The sequence below is a fragment of the Kogia breviceps genome, chromosome 8 (assembly GCF_026419965.1).
Source record: "Kogia breviceps isolate mKogBre1 chromosome 8, mKogBre1 haplotype 1, whole genome shotgun sequence".
Lineage (NCBI taxonomy): Eukaryota > Metazoa > Chordata > Mammalia > Artiodactyla > Physeteridae > Kogia > Kogia breviceps.
Window position 1 is genome coordinate 2,667,487 of NC_081317.1, and position 21,807 is coordinate 2,689,293.

Below are 21,807 nucleotides of genomic sequence, written 5' to 3' on the forward strand. Positions count from 1 at the left end.
CTAACCCCCCGAGCTGCCTCCCACTCCTCCTTTCCCCCCTCCCCCGTCATCTGTGACTCCTTCCAAGTGGCCTTGGGGTTTGGAGGGAGCATCTTGCTGGAGGCCTCTGGAAGGATCCCACCAGCTCCTGCCTGGAGCTGCCCCGAAATCCCAGTCTTTCTCCACACAGCAGCCCCTATCCCCTTAGGCCTGTCTCACACGAACTGGTTTGCCCAAACTGCCTTTCAGCTCCCAGAGGTTTGGAAAGAGGCTCCCACACGATGGAGGTAAGGTGCCTGCCTTCAGTGCATGTCATTGAAACAGAGCCTAACCTTTCTCTGGCCTACTCTGGTCTGGTCTGGGTGTATGGGGCTGGCTGTCCTTCAGGGCTGGCAGCTGCCTGTTGATGCGAGCAGACACTTCACAGAAGGCATCCCCTCCTCCACTGCGTTTCCGCCGCCGCCCCCCCCCCCCCCACCGCTCCAATTCCCTCTCTTCTCCCTACTAAGCAGGACAGACTAGAGACTGAGGATGGACAAGTAGCTTTCCCGCACTCCCCCACACGATGGAGAGACAGGGCAGGTCTCAGGGCAGCTCCATCTGTCTCGCCACGTGAGCTCAGGTGAGCCCTTGCCTCTCTGGGCTTCATCGCCACCTCCTAGCTTGTCATCTGTCACCAGGGACAGAGACTGTCGCCCCCAAAGGAGCCACAGAGACACTGAGAAAGTGGCCTCCGGGCTGGGGGACTTTGGGACAGGCTGGAGTGCCTAAGGCCCTGCCCTGCCCGATCCCCCACCCCTTGCGAGATCCCGCTGGTTGCCAGCTTGGGAGCACACGGACCCTCCCTTGGGTGAAGGAACCGGAAGCAGCCGAGGTGCCTCTTGGTGCCCCAGGGGCTGCTGGGAGCCATCCACCCAGACGCCAGCCTTGGGGGCCCCAGCCTGGCAGACATCGGCCTTTAAAAATATCATTCACCAAGTGACTCCAGAGACCGTTTACAAGACTGAGCTGAGACAGGCGTGTGTTCTAAACCAAAGTACCTTAAAAAGCATCCTTCGGGAGGGGATAAAAAGCCCCAAACAAAAAACAAAAACCTCTAAGATCCCAGCCTGTAAATAGATGGATATTACTATAAAAATATTTTTGGCTGCAGGAGCACTCGGCAGCAAGGCTGGGGGTGGTTTTTTCCATGGTTAGCCAGGACCTGGCGACTCCAAATGGGGCAGCCACTGTCCCGGGTGGTGTCCTGTGGGATCATTTGCACCACGGCGCCCCAGCTCAAGGGGGGAGTGAGCAACAGAAATAACAAGGAGCACACACATTTTCCATCAAGGAGCTGGGTGTTTGCCCCCCTCCGCAGCTGGCTCCCCCCCCCCCATTCCGAGCCAGCCGACTCCTGGAACACCCCTGCCCCCTGCTACTCCCGAACCCCTGCAGATGGGAAAGGGAGGCTGAGAGCAGCTCGGCATCCGCAGGCGCTGAGGGTGGATTGGGGCCAGGTCTGCGCGGCTCCGCACCCCGTGCTCCCGTCGCTGTCCCTGCGGTCTCCTGGAGCCCTGGGCGAGGCTGGGGCTGGGTGACACCTTCGTAGGTCTCTCTTAGGAACAGAGGCCCCTCTTGCTGCCTCGGCAATTCTGGGCGCTCGTGCCTTGCCCAGCGTGAGGAGCCCACATGGAAACTTGCCCGTGTGTGTCTCCCTGGCTCCAAGTGCCAACAGTTCCAGAGGGAGTCTCGAGTTTTCCAGGGCAAGGGGGAAGGGGCTGGGGGAGGGTGGATGTGTCTTATTTCCCCCCTGGGCCGGGGCTGCCAAAGAGCCTAATTCACCGTCTTATGATCATAGCGATAACAGTAGTGGCAGTACCTATCACGAACCCCCTCCGGCCCAGACTCTCCCTGCATTACCTTGTTCGGTCCTCTCCATGACTCAGCGGGAGGGGGTGGCCATGCCCACTTTACAGATAAGGAGACTGAGGCACAGGGAAGGGAGTGACCTGGCCAGGCCACACGGATGGTAAGAGGCAGAGCTGAGATCGGCCCTTGCCTGTTCATCTGGGACCCCACCTCCACGTGAGTACCCTGAGAACAGGGGCTGGCCCCTGGGCAAGGGCTCAAGAGACGTTTGTTGAGTGAACGACTGATCCACAGCAATGGAAGCACCCCCCGACCCGTCCTCATCTAGCAGAGCACGGATGGGCTGTCCACACAGGATGTGACAGGAAGGCAGTGCTGCATCGCAGGTCACTGGGGGGCCCGGGGGGGCCCGTGCAGGCTCACACCCCCAGTGGCCCAGAGGTTCCAAGGACAGGCCTTGGGTTCCAACGCTGGCTTCATCTTCACTGCAGTGTGACCTGCTCCGTCGTGCTACCCCTCCGGGCCTCACTGTCCTCCTCAGTCGGGTGGGCTAGCAGTGCACACCGCCCACGGGTTGCTGGAGAGCTCCTCCTCGTGCCCAGTGGGGCCCCGAGCGGCGAGGGCATCTGGCCTCTTCTTCTCCGGCAGCAGTGGCGAGGTCTGATGCGGGTCAGGAGGACAGGCCGGGAGGATGGGGTTCCGACGGGCCACTGATGCTGTACCTGGCTAGGGCCACGCCAGAGGTGACGGAGACAGGCCCGAGAACTGGGGCCGGCACACGGCACACACCCCAGACGTGTCGGCACCCGTGGTCGCTCCTTCTCATCCTTTCCCTGGGTGCCTGCCCGCCCCCAGCCCTGGCAGGAGGAAATCAGTTGTAGAAGCAGGTGGCTGTGCTGGGGGGGAAAGGGGGAGGGCGTTTGTTGTGATGATGGTAGATGAGGGCCACACTGACACAGGCTGATGCTGGAGGGAGGGCAGATGGGTCGGCGGCCTGGGAGCCAGCAAAGACAGGGCTTTCTCCGTGAGGGGATGCGGCACGGATCGAGCAGAAGCCAGGGGACAGGACAAGCCTGCTGGGGGAGGGAGGGCTCCCCAACCAGCACTTGTCCCACAGAGCCCCGCCTCAGGATGCTCCAAGTGACCCGAGGGCCTCCCTCCTGGAAGGGTCTCAGTGGCCTTGGTGGGATCCAGCTCCTGGCTGTCCCGTTGGAGGGGGTCCCGTTGCTCCCCCATTCCACAGAGGGGAAACCAAAGCCCAGAAGGGTGGTGAGGCTGGCTTGAGGTCACACAGGTGACAGCTGTGCACCAGGCAGTAGGACCCCCCTCTCTTGTGAAGGGCTGTGGTTGTCCCTGGGCAGCGGTGATGGCCATCCAGAGTCATCACCTCCCTATCAGTGCCCCCTGGCCCGGGGGCCATCACGTGCAGCCTGTGTGACCTTGGTCAGCCCCTCTGCCCCCACCCCCACCGCAACGAGCCTGGGTCACCACTGGGAATATGGGTCTAGCAGGGGGCTGTGAGGAGGGCGGCGCAGCGCAGGGCAGCCGGACACAGGGACGTGGGCACGGCAAGCGCCTGGCCTGTGCCTGCTCAGGAGGCTCGGCTCCGCGCAGGTAACTCACACCGAAGCCCCAACTCCAGCAGCCCGAGCGGTGGGGACAGGCGTCCTTCCTTTCGCTTTTAAACAAACAAGTCATGAATTTAAAAGCCAGGGCAGAGAACTGTCCAAGGCGTAAAAATAGCCACCGGCCACTAAGTCAGCACCCAACTCGTGGCAGCTGGTCCCCAGCCTGGTGCCTTTAAAGAGGGCTCCCAGAAGCCAGGGCCACGGTGCAGCAGAAGCGGGAGCCCCTCCTTCCCGGTGGGCCAGCGGTCGGTCCGTGGGGGCGGGGCCGGGGTGTCCTTCGATCTCTGCTTGCCCCGAGTGTGAAAGTCGGGGGCGGACTGGGGGCTCCAGAAAATAAAACACTCCCCAGATGACCGAGCCGAGCCTGTGCTCCCGCGTCGGGGCTCACGGCCACTCAGGGCCTCAGTTTCCCTAAGTGCCGGCCAGGGTCGGCGCGCAGCGCGGCCGGCCGCTTTGTGTGGCCGCCCAGACAATGGCCCGGCCGTGCCGGTCGCTCCAGCCAGGCTCTCCGCCTGCTCCGCCGGGTGGTTTTTTTTTTGGGGCAGGCCGGGGAGGGAATACTGCTCCCGCCCCGCCCCTGCGCCCCCGACCCCTCCCCCGCCACCGCCCCCGCGCGGCTCCGGGGAACCCCTGGTGGAGGGAAACTTGCAAGTTTGCACCGCTCTAGCTCGCTCGCTCGCAACTCGGCCGCTGGGCGGGCGGCGCGCGGGGGGCGGGGGGCGCGCTCCGGGCTGCCGAGGGTGGGGGCGCGGAGGGGGCGGTGCGCTCCGGCCGGGCGGGGGGACCCGCGGGGGGTGCGCTCCGGGCGGGCGGGGCTGGGAGGGCGCGCAGGCCGGGCGGGCGGCGGCGCTGCGCCGAGTCCGCGCCCGTCGCGGGCCCCCCGCCGCCCCCCCGCCGGCGCCGCAGCGGTCGGAGCGGGGCGCGGGCGCGCGCGGCGGGGGCGCGGGCGCGGGCGCGCGGCGGCGGCGCGCAGCACAAGTAGTTTACATTGTTGGGCGACTTTTGCAACAACTCGCCGCGCCGCGGCCTCCGCGCGCCGCCGCCGCCGCCGCCGCCGCCGGCTCCCGCCGCCCGGGCCCGGCCGGCCGCGCCGGGGGCCGCCGCGCTCGCCCGCCTCCCGCCGCGAGGTCGCCGCAGACATGGACACCAAACATTTCCTGCCGCTCGGTGAGTGATCGCGGGCGGCGGCGGGGGCGGCGGCGGCGGGGCGCGTTCCCGGCGCGCGCGGGGGCCCCGGCCAGCCCCGCGCCCCCCGCCGGCCCGCGCGGAGTTGGGGCGCCGGGCAGGAGCGGGTGGGCCGGGCAACTTTTACCCGGGCCGGCCGGGCTGGGAGGGGGCGAGGGCGGCTGGCGGCCCCCGGCCCGCGCCGGGCCGCCGACTTGGTGGCGGAGCGGGAGTGGGCAGCGGGCGGGCGGCGGGGCCGGAGGGGCGGCCGGTCGGCTGGAAGTGGGGGCCTTCTGGTCCCTCCTGGCAGCGGCCCGCTACCCCCGCCCGGGCGCCCATCTCCAGCGGGGCGGCGCAACTTGTGCGCTCCTAGCCTTCGGCCGCCCTGGCATCGGGACGGCCTCTGCGCCGCCGCCCGGGCTGCCGAGTCCAGCAGGCCGCCGGCCCTGGAACACTCCGGACTCCTCCTCCCCCAGAGCAGCCCGGGCGCGGGTGGGCAGGGTCGCCAAGGGGCCGTTAAGACCGGGAACATCAAACCTGGGGAGGCCCCATTCCAGAAACGGGGCCCCTCACTCTGGCGCACCAGAGTGTTCTCCGGGCGTTCTCTGGAGCTGGCCCTGCACTTGGGGTGGACACCCTAGAGGCACGGAGGGCCGGTTTTCCTGTCCTCCCACTCTGCCATCCCACCCGGTGGCTTCCCGGCCCCGGACTGCTCTCCAGTTCAAGGCCTGGACCCACGGAGGAGGAGGAGGAGGGGGCATGGCCAGGTGCCCCGAGCCATCGTCCTCCCTAGGGTTTGGGAGCCAGTGAGAGGCCGGGAAGGGGGGAGGGGGTGGGGAGACTTTATAAATGAGCCCGGGAAGGATATTAATTTGGTGGTGGGGCCGGCAGCTAGGCTGTCAGGCTGGGTGAAGGATTTGTGCTGAATGGAAATTAAAGCAGCTGATTATGAATGAAACCCGCGGTCTGTTGCCCCTCCTGCCTGCCCACCCTCCTGCAGCCCGGGGTGCAGTTTGGCCACCGGGTTGGCGGCCAGAACTCAGCACAGCTGCCAGGGACGTTTGGTGAGATGGGGAGGTGGAGGGGAGCTGCGTGGAGCTGGCCCCCCTCCCCGGGATGTCTGGGCGAGGGTCTGAGCCCTCGGCGCCGGCTCACAGAGGGGTAATGTGGCAGGGTGACTGGGGCAGGGTTCCGAGTTTGTCCAATCTAAGAAGACTCCTTTCCTGACACTGTACAGCGAAGACCTCCGCAGGCAGCAGGCTGAGCACCCTCCTTCCTTCCCAGAGCCCCCAGGGTGGGCACTCATGCCCATTTTGCAGATGAGAAACCTGGTTGAGAGAGACTGAAGCCACAGGCTACGAAGTGATGGATTTTGGATTTGAACCCCCAGCCCGTGGTGACCGTGTGTGTGGAGCAGGATTGAAAGCTGAGTTGTTTGACTTGCTGCTGCCGGGCCTGGCGTGGGCCTGGCGGGGCCCCGTGTAGGCCGACAGCCTCTCCTGTCCCCCGTTAAAGCTTTGCACACGTGTGTGCACATACACACACACAGAGCACCCCTCTGGAACAAGAATGCTCAGCTCTGCCTTTGCTCCCCTCCTGGCCCCCGCGATGAGGCAGGGCCATGGCTGGGTACTTGGAGCGGGACAGGTCCCCGTCCCTGACATCCTAGGAGGGTCCTGGGAGTCAGCACACATAGGGCCCAGGCTGTAGGGTCGCTGTGCTGGAGTCCAGGTGAAGAGGAAAGGTCGCGCCCCAGGAACCTGGGTAGGTGTCGTGTTCCTCCCCCCACCTTTCCCCCTTCCCCCCCTCCCCCGGGCCCCGCCGCCCCCCCTGCTGCAAGTAGGCTGGCTGGGGGAGCTTCTCTCCTTGACTCAGCCTGTGGCCTCCCAGGCAGCCCATGCCCCAGGCCTGAGTGGAGAGCCCTGGGCTCTGATTACACTTTATTTTTTTCTAAGCTTGTGACCAGCTCTGAAGTCCAGTGGAGTTGAAGGTCCATTTAAGCGGCTACTTGCCTAAGCCCTTTTGTCAACAGGGCCTAATCCCTCGCTGGGGGTGAGTGTCAGGAGGCCCGGCTTGTCCAGGCGCGGCTGGCGACCCAGGGCGGACCTGGAGCTGCTGGGCGGGTGCCGTTGTCCCTTATGGATGTCCGGCCACTTTCAGGGCCTTGGGCGGAGGGCCTGCTCCTTCCGGCGCCCATAGCCTGGGGCTCGGTGGGCTTGGGTCCTTGCTCTCACCCGCCCGCCCGGGAGTCTCCCAGCTGCTGAGCCTCCCTGTCGGGGCGGGGTGGGGCGGGGATGAGCCCAAGGTGCAGATCTGGAGGCCAAGGAACTTGCCCAAGGCAGCCCCTGCTTCCTGCCCCTGCTGCTGCTGCCCAGGGCGGACCAGTGCCCGTGCCCAATCGGGGGGAGACCTGCGCTGGCATCAGGCTGGACAGTGGGACGGGAAGGCTGAGGCCGCAGTGTCCCGAGGTCTCAGGGCCCAGACCCCTGGCTGCTGGTAGCCCATTTGCCCGGGGAAGGGTGGGGGGGGGCAGTAGCAGAGCAGGAGGTCCACTGGTCACCCTCTGGGCAGCTCTTGGGGACCTGGGAGGGCTTGGCGCCCTGGTAAGGGGCATCTGGTAACATCAGAGCCCTCGGGACCCAAAATAGAGCACATTCCGGGGCCTCCCGAAATAACAGGGTCATGTGACTCTGGAGGCTGGGCTTGTAGGCTGGGCTTGGAGTCCGGCCTGCGAGGCAGTCCTGTCTTGGCCTGGGCACTGCTGACTGTTGGGGCGTTTGTTTTGGTAAACTCTGGAGGGGGCTCTGTTTGTTGACGGGCGAAGTGTCAGGGTGAGAAAAACAGCCCTCAGATGGGTGTGGCCGGTGGCCGTGGCCTTGCTGGCCTGCATCCTTGCCTGGGGTCGGTTGCCTGTCTGCCGTGCCTGGGCCCAGCGTGTAGCCCTGACCCACTCTGCCCGAACATGGGTGGGGCGAGCTGGGGACCCCCAGGAGGAGCCACGGCGGGCGGGCGGCGCTGAGCTGGGGTTTGGCAGAGTTGAGCGGGCAGCCCCGTTCGCCCCGGGGCAGCTGCTGGGGGCCTGATCCCAGCTCCACCAGCTCTTCCAGCTGCGCCCGTCCTTCCGGGCCTGCGGGGAGCTGGGCCTCCTCCAGGAGGCCCTCTGCCTGCCTTTCCCCGGCCCCTGCCCCACCCCCTCCGTGCCTCTGGGGGCGGGTTTCAGTTGGTGGTCCTTGTCTCCCGTCCTGGGGGCTGGTGGTGGGTTTACTGTGTGGTACAGAATGGGGCTGGGTGTGGGTGCCACGGGCTCTGGCATCAGGAGAGGGGCCCCTCGGAGAGTCAAGGGGGGACAGACTTTGGCTGCACAGGAGGTGGGGTGGGGTCAGGGGGAAGGCCCCAAACGCCTGCTCAGAGCCAGTGGAAGCTTCCTCCGGACTTCCATTTGCTTGGCTTGCCCGGGCTCTCTCCACAGTTTGTGTATTTTCACGATAGGCGGTGGTCTCGAGTAAGGCCCATCCTCTAGGAGAAGAGGACTCCTTGGTCCGACTCAGCGGCCATCCGTAGGACAGAGCAGAGGCCACTGAACTGGCTCGGGACAAGACCTGATCCTCCTTCCCTTTCCCACCCACTCCTAGTCTGTCACGATTTGTCTTTGGTAGCTGGCTCTGGTGGCCAGGGCCTTGATGTGTCCCATCGACTGGTCCGTTCCTACGGGCACTGATTACAGGCAGGGTTAGGGATGGGCAGGGGTGTGGGCCCTTGAGAACCTGGGTGGCCGGTGAGGTTGGTGTCCACTTGGGGAGCACCTTCAGTGCCTTTGCCCTGATGTGCACTGTGCGGGTCTGTCTCCTGGATGCCATGGAAGGTGCGGGGAGGGGGCCGGTGCCCTCCTCTCCCCTGCCTGCACTGCTTACGTCTTCCAAGGGGCAGTTCCATCTTCACTCTCCCTTCCTTTCCTCCTCAGGCCCCTTTGTCACTTGCTCTCCCTACCTGCTCTCTCTCGAATGACCCGGCCGTTCCCGGGGAGAGGGGGAGCGGACCCTGGGAGCTGCACCTTCCTGGAGCACCGTGTCCTCTTGCGGGCTGGCGGTCAGGCCACCGGGGATCAGGTCCTCTGTCCCTGCCGCCTGTGTGTGTGTGGCCTGCCTGCCGGCCTCTCGGAGCCTTAGCTGGCCATCTGTAAAATGGACACGTGTGTTGGCCCTTCTACGGTGCTGGCGGAAAGGCAGCCCATCTTACTTCAGGGGCGTGTCTACCTGACGGCCCTTCTTCAAAGGCAAGGCCTGTGGCCAGAGCCTCCCGGGGTCCCCTGCCTGGAGCGTGGGGCCCGGTTCTCGAGCGTTAGGCTGAAACAGGACCACAAAGCGGAGGCACGGCTGCTGCTCTCAAGGCTGTGGGACCCACGCAGGAGAGGAGGGCTGCCCGCGGCCTCGTCTCCCGCGCTGAGCGAGCCCCGACACGGCCCCCTGCTCCGTGCACCCGCCCCGGGGCCCGCAGGGGGTGGTGGGGCGAGGGCCTCGCTTGCGCGCCCACCGAGCCTGGTGCGGGATGTTCCGAGCAGTCCTGCCCCAGTGCTTCCCGGGCGGAGAAATTGCACCCTAGGGTTACAAAGCTGTCGTCTAGCTCAGCAGCCGCATGAGCGTGATGGAGCAGAAAGCAGCTAAATAAAAGTGGCCCGGGCCGACGCCGGGGAGAGTGGGGACGCGCGCACGCGTGCGGCGGCCCCGGTGTGCGCGGGCTCGCGCGGCTGGACCCGTGCGCTCGCTCTGGGCCCTGCCGCCGGCCCTGCCCGCGCTGTGCCTGGCGCCGTCTGTCCTGTGTCCCTACGTCTGTGTGTCCTCTCGTCCCTGGGACCCGCGTCCCTGCGTGAGTGAAGCAGGTGAACGAGGCGGCCCGTCGGGGACCCGTTTCCTTGGTCTCCAGAAGCCAGGTGGGCCTCCTTGGCCCACGCCTGTCCCACGTCCCCAAACCTCTCTTCTGAGGTGTCCGGGGCAGTGTGCCGTCCACCCGAGGGCATGACGGCTCCGTTCACTGGGCGCCTGCTGTGTCCCTGGGCCTTGGTTTCTAGGGCCTCGTGAGAACCCCGCGGGAGCCACGGACACGTGAGGCCGTCGCAGCCCTTGTGCCGTGCTGCACCTCTGCGCGGTTCTGCCTGCTTTTTCTCGGCACCTTGGTTTCCCAGTCGCGGGGCCTGAGCACCAGCTGGGCCAGGACCAGTCCCCGGGGTGGGGCGCCACTGTCCCCCGACCTCCTGATCCTCAGGTGGCATCTTCAGAAGCCCCTCTCCCGGCGGGGCCTGGGTCTGTGCCCCGTCCTGGCTCCCCGGGAGCCCTGCTATGCATGTCGGGCCCTCAGGTGAGTGAACATTTTGTTCTGGGAGACTTGGTGGAGACTGAAGCTTCACCGTCCCCGTCTGTCCCCGTCCTGTCCCCGTTCACCCCTTGAAGGCCCTCCGGGGAGTAGAGACCCCGAACCTCCTCCGGGGTTGTCCCCAGCTGGGGGTGGGGCAGGGTCGAGAGTATTATTGATAGGCTGGAAGACCACGGGCTGGGTGACAGCTCAAGACCCCCGTGGCCTGGGGTCCCCACCCTCGCCCCGCCAGGGCAGAGCTGTCTGGCAGCAAATTCCTGAGGGACCTGGTGGGGGTACTGGGCGAGGACAGCCACACCTGGTCCCCAGGCAGGGCAGGGCAGGGCCTTGCTTATCTCGGCATTCCCCGCCCGGCAGCACACACACACACACACACACACACACACACACACACACACACACACACACACACGCATGTACGTGCACGTGACCACACGCATACACGCACAACATGCACACAAGTGCACAGCTTAGAACACAGGCACACGTACGAACACACGTGCACACGCGCGCATGGGAGCTCACACACCCACTCCCACCAGCGCGCGTGCACGGACACGCGCATGGGCCTGGCCTTCCCAGCTGATTCGAATAAAGTCTCGATGAGCTTTTCCTTAGAAGGACTCGGGCCTGCTGGCTGGCTTTAGTCCCCGCGGTGCCCGGGGAGCACCTGCTGAGCGCCGGCCGGGTCTTGCTGCCCCGCGGAGCTGGCTGTGAGCAGGAGGGCGGCCGGGCTTCCTGTCGGAGGCAGTTCTGGCGTGGACTCTGAAGCAGAGGCAGGGTTGCGGCAGGTCGGGGGGAGGCGTGCTCCGGGTGGCAGGGTCAGCTGAGACAGGACCCAGTGGCCCGTGTGGCCAGAGCTAGGAGAGGCGGTGTTGTGTGAGAGCTGGCTGGTTGACACGGTGACCAGGAGGGGCCCCGGGGCCCTGGGGTCGGAATTAGGCCTCCAGCTGTGTGCAGAGGCTGGGCTGGATGAGAAGGGGCCTAGGTGGGCTTGGAACCCGACAGGGTAGGTGCCCCTGTGGGTGGGCTCTGGCTGGGTCTCTCAGCACAGCGGCCTGCACTGGGGGTGGGGACCCCAAGTGGCTTCCTGGGGGGCTGGTCAGGCTGGGCCACTGGGTTGGAGATCTTCACCTCCCTGAGCACGGGGCTGGGAGAGGACCCCCCCCCCGAAGCCCCTAACTCCTGCCCGGCCCTGGCTCTTCTCCTGTCCCCTTTTCCCTTCCTGGCCCGCGGGCCCTTGGCCTGTCCTTGGGGACGTGCTCTCCACCCCATGGCCCCCCCCCATCACATCAACCGAGATGTTCCAGAGCCTGGGGCGCTGGTGACTTCAGCGAGGGGGCCTGGGATCTCTGGTAAAGGTGATGGAACAGTCTGGAAGTCAAGAGGGCTGAGCCCAGTCCTGGAAGGACGTGTCGGGCCCGGAGCACCAAAGTTGGGGGACGGGCTGTCTGGGCTGTCTGTGCCGGGGCAGGGCGACTGGGCCTCCTGGGGTCAGAGCAAGGACTCCAGGACCAAGGTGGGGGCTGACCTTGGGGCTGGGAAATGGGATGCTGGGGGGCCCTTGTGGGGCTGGAGCCACTGAGGGCCTCGGTGTGAGTGGTTGCCCTGGGGTCCCTCCTCGTGAGATGTTCACGGCTGGCCCTTGGCTCTAAGTTCCTGAGACTGGTGTGGGGACCGCCGTCAGTTGGGGCTGGGACACGAAGAGGAGCCCTTGGTCTGCTTCCCGGCACCCCTGCGCCTCCATGGGCTCCTGTGAGCAACAGTGGTGTCTCGCCGTGCCTCGGTTTCCCTGGCTGTGCCCAGGGTTCGGGGCCGGCGGTGACGGGTCTCAGCAGAGGCCGCGGCCGTCCTGAGTCTGGAGCCTCCTGCGCGGAGGGGAGGAGAGGGAGGGGAGAGCGAGTTGGGCCCGGGCCAGCCGTGTGTAAATCCTGCAGCGGACATGGATAAACCCCGCGGAGTTCAAAGCTGGCCCCGGGTGCGGCCGCTGGGCTGTAATGAGGTTACTGATTCAACTGGCTTCCTGGTGCTGCCGCCCAGAACCGAGGGAGGCTAGGGAGCCCCGGGGAGGGATCTAAGTATCCTGTAATTGACCAATTTAGCTTAAGTGTCCGCACTGGCCCCGGGCAGAGGTCAGGTGGTGACAGCCCAGGTGGCCGGAGTCGCTGCGCTCACAGGCTGTCTGCCCGGCCTTCTGGGGCAGGCGCCGTCGGGCGGCTGGCCCCGAGCCCCTACCTGGAGGCCCCTGTCCTGGTCCCCTGCCTCCGGTCTGCGGGGCTGTGTCCTCCGGAAGCCCGAGTGCTTTTCCCGGCCAGAGCCAGCCAGGCTGTGCGCGGTCTTTCGCTTGTGAGCCGGCCGAGTGGAGTGCGGGGCGGTGGGCTCAGTTCTGGACCGGGTGCCGGGCTGGCTGGGTTCAGCTCCGCTGCTTCTCACGCGGACGCGGGGGGACACGGGAGGGTCGGTCGAGGGAGTGCTCACGGTGGGCTCCGAGCTGTCCAGGAAAGCGCCCGTGGTTGAGGAGTGGGGTGGAGGTGACCCATGCCTGCCGTCAGCGGCAGCTCACCCCACGCCATGGAGGATGCACCTGGGGCCCTGGCGAGGGGCTGGTGGGCCAGGCGGGCCCCCGCTCTCCGGGAGATGCAGGCCTCCTGTCCAGAGAACCCACCCTTGCTGGCTGTCTTGCCCTCAGAGGCCGGGCCAGGCGCTGGGCGGCATTGGGCCGCGGTGGCTGGGTGGTGGCCTGGGCTGAATGCCCTCCACGTCGTGGACAGGCCCTGGGGTGGGGCTGTTGTGTCCGCATTTTGGGGATGAGGGCTTCAGTCTTGGGGAGCTTGAAGGGTGTGCCCAAGGTGCCCTGGCCGTGTACCCCCGTGACCCGGCTTCATCTGGAGCAGCTTTGGGGTGCCCTCAGCAGAGGCTGTCACTGCTGCTCCCAGGAGAGGCCCGTATGGCTGAGCTCTTGGGGTGTCCCCTGAACCCCCTTGTCCTGCCCCACCTGAGCAGGCCGGTGGTCACCCCTCCCCCGCCTCGGGGGGGCAGGCGGGCCCCTCCCCTGCAGGGCTGCGGCCCGGGGTTGCGTGGACGGCCCGGTTGGCGCGCTGAGCAGCTCGCCGCGTGCCCGGGCAGGTCCCTTCTCCCCGCGGGCCTCGGTTTCCCTGGGGCCCTCTGGCTGCCCGAGGCCTCCGTTCCTCCCTTCTGTGGCCCTGTTCCCCTGAGCTGGTGGCCTTGCAGTTGGGGTGGCAGAGCTGGGGATCCCCTCCTCAGGAAGTGGCTCTGTGCCCTCCCCCTGTTGAGGGGACAGGAGCTCAGCTGTGGGAGCTAGGAAGTCGGCTGCGGTGGGGAGTAAGGTCCGTCCCGCCGGGTCCAGCTCTGGCCTTCACCTGGGGGTGTGACGGTGAGGCGGTTTGGGGGTGAGCAGCATGTCGGGGGAATAATCTTACTGACGGGGGCTGGGCGGGGCCGGGGCAGGGGAGCTGCAGGTGCCGTCACGCCAGCCACCACCCGAGGCCGGGCCGGCCCCTTCTCTCCTTGGGCCCCGACATCCCCAACCTGGAATCCTCCGCGGGCCCCCCCATTGCCCCGGTGTGGAGCCTGGGCCTCTGCTCAGTGTCATGTGACCCTCAAGCCTCTCCCTCCACGTCACAAGCGCGGCTCACTCTGTTTTCCGGTTTTCTCGTGTTCAGAGCGTGCCGGTGTGATGAACGAGTGCCGGCTCTGAGCCGGGGGCCGTGTGGCCCTGGGCGGGCAGATTTGCTTTTCTGGGTCTCAGCTGCTCCACCTGTAAGCTGCCTGGGACAGTCGGGGAGGCTTCAAAGAGGAGGTGATGTGGTAGTTCGTTTTTATGGGATAAATAAGAGTTTCTTGGGTGGGCAGTGGGTCGGGGCCCTCCCTGGAGGATCTCAGAAGGATCCGACTGCACGGCCGGGCCCCTCTGCCCGGCCCCTTGATGGCCGGTTACCGGTCTGTGCTGGTGAGGACCCACGTGAGCGTGAGGGGTGTGGTCAGCTGCTCTGGGCGTGATTAACCTTGGGAGGAGGTAAGGCTGGGAGCGGGTCTGGCCGCCACCTGGCCACCCCCAGCCTGGCGGCAGGCAGCCCCTCTGAGCCGTTTTCTGCGGGCCCTGGGATGTCCTGGCCTGGAGCGTGGGCCACGCTGGCCCACCTTGCGTTCTCACCCCAGCTCGGAGCTCCGGCTCCTGGGGGGAGTGGCCAGAGTTGGGCCCCTCTCTGGGTGGAGCAGCTGGGGGTCCTTTCCCCACCCGCCTGTCTGTCCCCACATCCCTCGGTGCAGCCCCGAAGTGCCCCTGCCCCCCCCCGTGGAGCCTCCTGCAGGAGTGCCGGGCTGTCTGGTGGTTCCTCAGTTCACCCCCTCCTTGCCTGGATTGAGAAGAATGGCTCCTACTGGGGCCAGAGTCCACAGGAGGCGGCGGCGGCGTAGCTGCCCCCGACCCGGCCCTGCTCCTGGACTTTCTGCCCAGGACCAAGGTCAGGAGGAGGACTGGGAGGTGTGGGGGCCTTGGGCAGTGAGTGCCAGGCCACTCGGAGCTCAGGCAGTGGCGAGGCGGGCCACAGCCTGGCGTGGGGCGGGCAGCGCTGGTGGGCACCTTCCTGGGTCCGGCTGGAGGGGTGCGGACAGCAGGGAGGAGAGCCAGGGCCTTCCGCCTTCCCTGGTCTGTCTCCCTGGGCGAAGGTCGGGGCGCCAGCCTCTGTCCCCGAGAGGCCGATCCCTGCAGACTGCTGACGGGGGGTGGGGGGCCAGCTCAGAGCCCCTGGCCCAAACCTTCCGGCTCTGCCACGTGAGCTTTGTGACTTGGAGCACGTTACTTCCTCCCTGTTTATCTCGGTTTCCTCATTTGTGAAATGGAAGGAAGGATGTCGGGCCGAGTGGGAGGTGGGAAGCACAGGGCTGGCGTGCTGCCGCCCCACGGCCCGGACCCTAGGCGGACACCGCCAGTCGGGCGCGGCTCTTTCCCGCGGGGCCTGAGACCGCGGGGCACCCCTACCCGTCAGCGGGCTTGGCTCACAGGTCTAGTTGGCTGCCGGGCGCACAGCGCCAGGCGCTGCCCCAGCCTCAGAAAGCGCTTGTCGACCGAATGCGTGCTTTCTGCAGACGTCTCCCCCACCCCCTCCGCTTGAGAAACGTCACGGGGGGAGCCCACCCCTTGCAGAGTGACTTTGAAAGGCATCATTGTTTGAATCACCCTTCTTCTGGGGGCCCGTCCCAACTTTCGAGGGAGGGAAGTCCTGCTGGGTGTCTACCCTGGTGCTGACTCCTGGGCGTGGAGCAGGGAGAGCCTGGCTCCATCGACGGAGACCCTGCCCTGGAGGATCCCTGGGCCCCGCTGTCAGCCGGAAGCCCTCGGGGAGCCTGAAGCCAGGGTTGCGACCGTGCGTGTCCCTGTCCAGGGCTGAGCCTCTCACCCTCCCTGCTCTGCCACCTGCTGCTGGACGGGACCTGGGTGCCCCTTGGACTCAGTGCCCGGATGCAGCACGGGGGGTCCTCAGCCCCAGATGACTGCCTGTGTCGAGATGTGGTTCCTTCCTCTGAGTACTGCTGAGTGCGTCTTGTTGAACCTTGGCTGGTGGGGCGGGAGGGTAGAAATCAAAGCCCGGCCGAGAGGTTCAGAGCAAAGCTCCCGCCTGCCAGCCGTCTCTTCATCCCTTTGTCTGTCTGAGTGGCTGTCTGTCTGCAGATGCCTGGACCTGCTGGTCCCTGGGGAGGCAGCGTTGGTTGAGTGAGGCTCAGCCCCCAAGATGGTGAGTGGTGCCTGGGGTCACAGGGACTGGGGTGGACCGCCGCCACACTACCACTCGTGTCACCTTGGGCCAGAGTTTTAAAACCTCTCTGGGCCTCAGTTTTCTTATCCGTAAAGTGGGGCTGATAATGTGTGTCAGGGTAGATCACTCGTGGTTGAAAGTGTGATCGTGCCTGCTTTCACTGTGGGGAGGGGACAGTGTGAGTGTGGCGGTGGGAGGACTGCTGGGAGCAGGGCAGGCACAGGAGAAGGGTTATCAGCTTGCCCTGGTGTTCAGTGGGCTGGGCTGTCTGAATTGGGTTGTGAGGGATGCATAGGAGTTTGCCTGGGAGAAGTCAGTTTCTGCGTCCTCACATCCGCATGCTAGTGTTGTCTGTCTGAGGCCTCCCACTCAGAGTTGCTCGAATCTGCCTGTGTGGCTCGAGCCGAGCCAGTGAGGGGGAAGGGTAGAGACGGGATCAGCGCAGAGAAGCCTATGGAACCTCTGCCCCGGGGAGGTGGAGCCACTGGAGGGTCCCGGGCCAGGGAGGGTGGCGTCTGGCCTGTGCTTGGTAGGAGGCTCTGCTGCTGTGTGAGAAGGGGGCGGCAGAGGGCAGGGCAGGGGAGTGGTAATGAGGCAGAAGTGGTCTGGGGCTTCTGGCCTGAGCACAGCAAGGGTGATGTGCCTTTTACCAAATGAGAAGAACTCTAGAGGGAGGTCTGGGAGGGCAGTCAGGACTTTGGTGTAGGATGCAGCCTGACACCTGGGCCCAGGCAGCTGGGCAGCCTGGAGCACACGCCTTAGGTTCCCACGGCCTGGCTGACGGTCCCAGCTTAGTTCCGCAGGTGTAGGTGGGGCTTATGGTAGCCTGGGTGCCTGAGAGTATGGGGGATGCTGCAGGCAGAGTGCACAGCACAGCCCGAGATGTCCAAGGCCTCTCCGGGCTTCCCTCCCAGGCTGGAAGGGTGGGCAGGCGTGCGGGCACAGCCGCCGGCCTGGGTCAGGCTGCCACTGGGCGTTGGATCCCCGCCGACTTATTCCTGGCTCCCGTGGCTGGCGTGGGATGGGATTTATAAAAAGGAAACGCCGTGGTGCTCAGAGGGCCTCCTCTGCCGGGGTGGTGCGATCTGGCTGCAGGACTGCGGGCAGCTCTGCTTCCAGGTTGACCCCACCCCCCCCATTCCAGGTGCTGCCCCTCCGACCCCGCTGGCACCCTCCCCACCCCTGGGCCCAGGGCCACGGGGCAAGGTCGCAGCTCCTGGTGCCCTCGCCGGCTGCAGGTCTCGGGAGAGGCGTGCTCCCTGCGTGTGTCTCCCGGCTGCAGCAGCCGCCCTGCCTGCACCTCTTTGCTGAGGCTTATCTGCTTCTGGACAGTTATTGTGTCTCCTCGTTGGGCAGCGGGGCTGCTCTCATGGCCGGCTACCGGAGGGGGGGAGGGGATGGCTCCCGAGCCCGCGCTGGTCCTGCACGTGGCTGATAAGCTATGGAGCTCGTTATTGGAGGGGCAGCCAGGGCCCCCCACCCCCTCGGCCGTCTCGTCCGTCCTGCACCGAGGCCAGGCCTTGTGCTCTGCCCGGGCCCCTGGGTGAGGGGAGGGGGCAGGCAGATCACGGCCTTGGGGGAGTGAACGGGCCTCGTAGGGACCTGGGGGCCTCAGGGCATCCCTCCAGGGCTCTGCAGATGGCCTGCCCCGGACCTCCCTCCCTTGCTGACCCTCAGCCCCTCTTGGTGGCTGGCCCTGCACGCACACGCACACACACACCCCCTGCCTGGTTTCTGAAATGACCGTCGTCACTCCCGTCGTATCCCTGGCTGTCTGGACTCCTCGCTCGGTGCTTGGTGGCCACCGGCCCACACACCTGTATCGGGTGGGCTGCTGGCGTCCCTGACCTTGGGCTTGGCCCCCAGGACCTGGAGGCCAGAGGGCTCAGGGTCTGCTCTCTTGTCCTCTGCTCTCACCCGTGGGACCCCCAGCTCGGGCTCTCCGGCCAGCTCAGAGGGTCTGTGGGCCGGAGGGGGCCGGGCAGCAAGGCCAGGACCGGGAGTGGCGTGTGCTGCCCCCCCAGCCCCGCCCTCAGGGACCCCATCCTCCCCAGACCCTCCTTGGGGACTTGGAACCGGAACCACGTGGGGCACAGAGGTCGGGCAGGGTCACTCCCGCGGCCGGGTTCTGGAGCCAGGGTGCACGTGTGCGAGCCTCTGTGTGTGAGCGAGGGGGTGTGAGCTTGTGTGTTCCGTGTGTCCACACAGGCAAGTCCAGGCCAGGGATGGGTCCACGGTCCTCTCGGGCCGGCTGGCTGTTAGTTTGGGTCCCGAGGGCTGGGAGCCCCGCTGCACGGCCGGCGTGGGCAGCGCCCTGGGTGTGTGCAGGGAGACGTGGGCGGGTCCAAGGCAGGCCATGCTCAGAGAAGCAGCGGACGAGGGGCGAGTGAGCCCCTCGGGAATAGGAATTTTTCCTGAGGGCCGGAGGATGGGGAGGGCTGAGAGCAGACGTATGTTCCGGAAAGACCTCGGGCTGTCGTGGGAGGGTGGTTTGGGGCCGACCAGTGCTGGATCAGACCTGCCATGTCACCCCCAGACCTCCCCAGCCAGTCCCCAAGGGTCCACCCCAGTTCCCAGGCCTGGGCGAGGGGTTAGACGAACGTCAGACCCAGTGGTGGGGGCCGAAGGGGCCACGGGAGTGACAAGGATACCCTGAAGAGGTACACGGTAAGGGGAGGCGCTCGTCCACGGCTTGTGTCCCGCTGCACCGGGCCGGGCCCGGGCTGCGCAGTATCACTGATGGTCTGCAGCTCTCCCGAGCCCTTTCAGCGGGCGCCCTCGGCAGACTTGGCCAATCGATGAGCGTCGATCCAGCAAGTGCCTCCCTGAATGAAGCGGGTGGTGGAGGGTCCCTGCCTGCCAAGGGCGGGGCGGGGCGGGGTGGGTGGTGGGTGGGGAGCCGCAGCCCGGCCCTCTGGCTGGGGTGCCTTCTCCTCTGTGGGGTTCTGCACCCTGGGAGAACGAGCCGGGCTTGAAGCCAGGGTCAGTCATGCACACTTTAGTGAGAATGAGCCTAATGCCAGTCCTGGAAAGGACCAGCAGGAAAGGATGAGAAGGAAGACTTCCTCTCATTGTGTGGATAAGGAAATTGAGCTCTGAGCGTGCGGAGGGCCAGGCCTGGTCCTCACCGTAGGCCGTCTGGTGCTCTCATCTCCTGACTGCCCGCCTCGGGGCAGAGCGGCGTGCAGATGGGGAGGGTCCCGGAGGGGAACCTGGCAGAGAGAGGTGGTGGGCTGGCGTGGCCGGAGCCTCCGGCAGGGCAGGGTGGGGGTCTGCAGGCCTGGGAGGGGGCCCAGCTCCCTGCCCAGGGTCCCACAGCTGATGAGTGGCAGAGCTGAGATTTGAACCCTGCTCTCGGGATCCCTCTCTGAGGCGCTTCCTGCCCAGGGTGTGCACAGCTGAAGTCCTGGGAGGAGGGGGGATGTGGGGAGAGACATTCCTCGTCCAGGAGGGGCCCAGAGCTGAGTCCGCCCTGCTGGGCCGGGAGATGCCGTGTTTCCTACACAAACAACCAGGGCTGGCTGGAGCAATTTTATTTTTATTTCCTATTTTTACTTCCCCGTTGGCTCTTTTTAGCAACTCTGGGTTAGATGGGCCCACGCCCTCCAGTCTACACCCAGCTTCCTGGCTCAGGCCTGGGGCCTTGGGGAAGCCAAGTGTATGTGCAAGACCCCGATTCAGCAGCGTGGCTTGCACACCCTCGCTGGCGGGGAGCTCACTCTCTCCCCAGGTATAGAGTTCTGCAGGGTGGCCCCTTTCCATCCCCTGGGACCAGCCGTGGGGAGTGTGTGGTGGCAGTGGCTGTGCCCCAGCTCATGACTCAGTTTCCTCCCATTCTCACCTGCTTCTCCACTGGAAGTTGAGGTTGGGGGTGAAACCTCATGACAGGGAAGAAAGGGTGACCGGTTGTGGGTGTATTTGCTGGGTGGGGTGGGCCAGGGACATGAGGGTAAATAAATACTCAGTGTTTCTGCCTCTGACTGGCTGGGCAGGGTGCCCCGAGGGCAGGGCTGGGCTTGGCCTCTCTCAGACTGTGTCTACCGCAGGCCCTGCCTGACCCTCTGGGGGACCAGCTGTGCCAAGGGGTCGGCCAAGCCCGCCTCCGGGACCGGGTGGGGGGGTGTTGGAGGGGGTGTCGGAGGGGCAGGCCCGCAAGGGCTTCCCGTGATGCGTTGCTGCTGGCTGCGGGGGATGGATGTGGAAACCCCAGGTTGGGGGCGTCTCCCCAAGGGCTCACGACCCAGCCTGGGGCGAAGGGGCCCTCGCCTGCCTGCGTGGGCACGGCTGGGCCCTGTGCTGGCATTTGGCGGTTGGGGGTCCTGACCTTTGGGGATCTGGCTCACCGTGTCTCCCAGGCCTGGGTGGGGCTGGGGTTCGGGTGGAGGGCCGGTAGGCTGCGGTCCACCAAGTGGCCTGGTGCCAGCCTGTGCCCAGCCCACTGCACTCTCCCTTTGCAGGTGAGGCCCGGGTTCAGAGACCCAGCAGATCCTCGAGGCCACACAGATTGTGGGCGTGGGGCCGCCGACCCCGTGTATTTTGAGGTGCAGAGAACCACGGTGCCACTGCCGAAGGCCCCGCAGGTGCCGGGGCCCCAGAGCCCGAGCTGGGAACACTGCATCTTGCTGTCTGCCCCAGGCCTTCAGTGGGGAGGGGATGGGCGGGACGGGCCGAGCCATTATGGCCAAGGGGCAGGGTTTATCCCGGACCTGCTGCGGGCCTGCGCTCCTGGCAGGGGCTGTGAGGTCAGAATAGAAGGCCCACGTGGTCCTGACATTGAGGAGCCGCTCTCGGGGATGGGGGCTCAGGACACAGGTGTTTGCCACGCAGACAGGTCCATCTCACCGGCACCCACAGTGTCCGCGTCGGAGCATGGACCAGTGAGTCTGGGTGAGACCCCAGCGTGCCGCTGGCACCTGAGGACACAGGGCTCCGCGGGTCAGGAAGGGCTGCCGAGGTGAGTGCGGATGGACAAAGGACACGAGCTCGCTGGGAAGGCCGGGGACCGGCCCCGTCCTCCTCTGCACCCAGAGGTGCCCCCTCTGTGCCCGTCACTCCACCTGTTGGCAGTAAGGCAGGTGCCAAGCAGCTGGTTGATCCTGGACTCTGTCCTGCTGAGCCCCGCTGGTACCTGGGACCCTCTGCCGCCCCATAGGTGCTGGGTGGGCTTCCCAGGCTGGCACGGGCAGCCCCAGCGGTGCCCAGACGTACCTGGTAGGTCTGGGATTCTGACTTGAGGGGCCAGTGGAGGGTGCTGAGGGAGGAGGCAATCCGGCCTCTCCCCTGGCCCTTCCCGCCCTGGCGGGCCCAGCCGGACCCAGCGGCGGCTGTTGCCCTTGCCGGGGTGGCCTCTCCTCCTGGCGCGAGTGCTTTGGCTGGGGTGATCCCGGAGGTGTCTGGCGGTGTGTGCACGTGTGGCTGCAGGATTGTGGGGAATCTCTTGATTAGAGGACAGAAAAGCGAATCCCGTGGCCCAGGTGGGGGGCAGGGGCACTTCCTCCCTGGAGAGGCCCTGGAGATTATGGGATTTCTACCCACCCCACCCTGGGGAGGTGGCATGGGCAGAGGGCCACCTGGCTGGTGGGGCTGCCTTGTCACTGCTCCGGTGAGGGGTTCCCTCTATGAGCCTGGGAAGCCACGTGTGGGCTGGGTGGCCCCGGTGTGCTGCCGGGGGGAGGACTCCTGTACCTGGTTCGGGCCCCCACTCAGCCCTTTGCAGCTGTGTGACCTGGGGCAGCGTCTCACTCTCTGAGCCTGGACTTTGTCATCTGTGGAGTGGGGTGATGACACGTACTTCTAGGGTGGTCATGAGGGTGAGCTTAAGGAGGGCCGGAACTTTAGTTCTCGCCGGGCAGCAGGGAAGAGCAGTGGCGCTGTCCTCATCTGCAGGGTGGGGAGAGGAGTTTCTTGCTCTGGCGCTGGGGGTGCCTGTGAAGGGCCGCCCCTCGGTGCTCTGCGGCACCCAGTGATGGGCTGGGCCGTGGGGGGAGATGCGGGAGTTCTCCCCTGGGAGGAAGTGTTTCCTTGGGAGGGGCGGTTTCAGG

At 66.2% G+C, this 21,807-nt stretch overlaps 1 protein-coding gene across 6 annotated transcripts in view; it reads left to right on the forward strand.

The window, feature by feature from the left end:
* Positions 1 to 4,518: 4,518 nt before the first annotated feature.
* The window catches only part of RXRA (retinoid X receptor alpha), a 98,905-nt gene continuing 81,616 nt past the window's right edge, over positions 4,519 to 21,807 (forward strand). The window contains exons 1-2 of one of the 6 annotated variants that reach the window (XM_067040356.1): positions 4,538 to 4,625; positions 5,907 to 6,386. Coding sequence is in view for 2 of the 6 variants with exons in the window: in XM_059071505.2 (XP_058927488.1) it covers positions 4,598 to 4,625 (28 nt within the window). In the remaining 4 variants the exon portion in view is untranslated. Of the gene's footprint in view, positions 4,626 to 5,906; positions 6,387 to 6,606; positions 6,675 to 21,807 lie in introns of those variants that run through there. The other 5 variants (XM_059071505.2, XM_067040354.1, XM_067040355.1 and 2 more) reach the window with 5 other exon arrangements.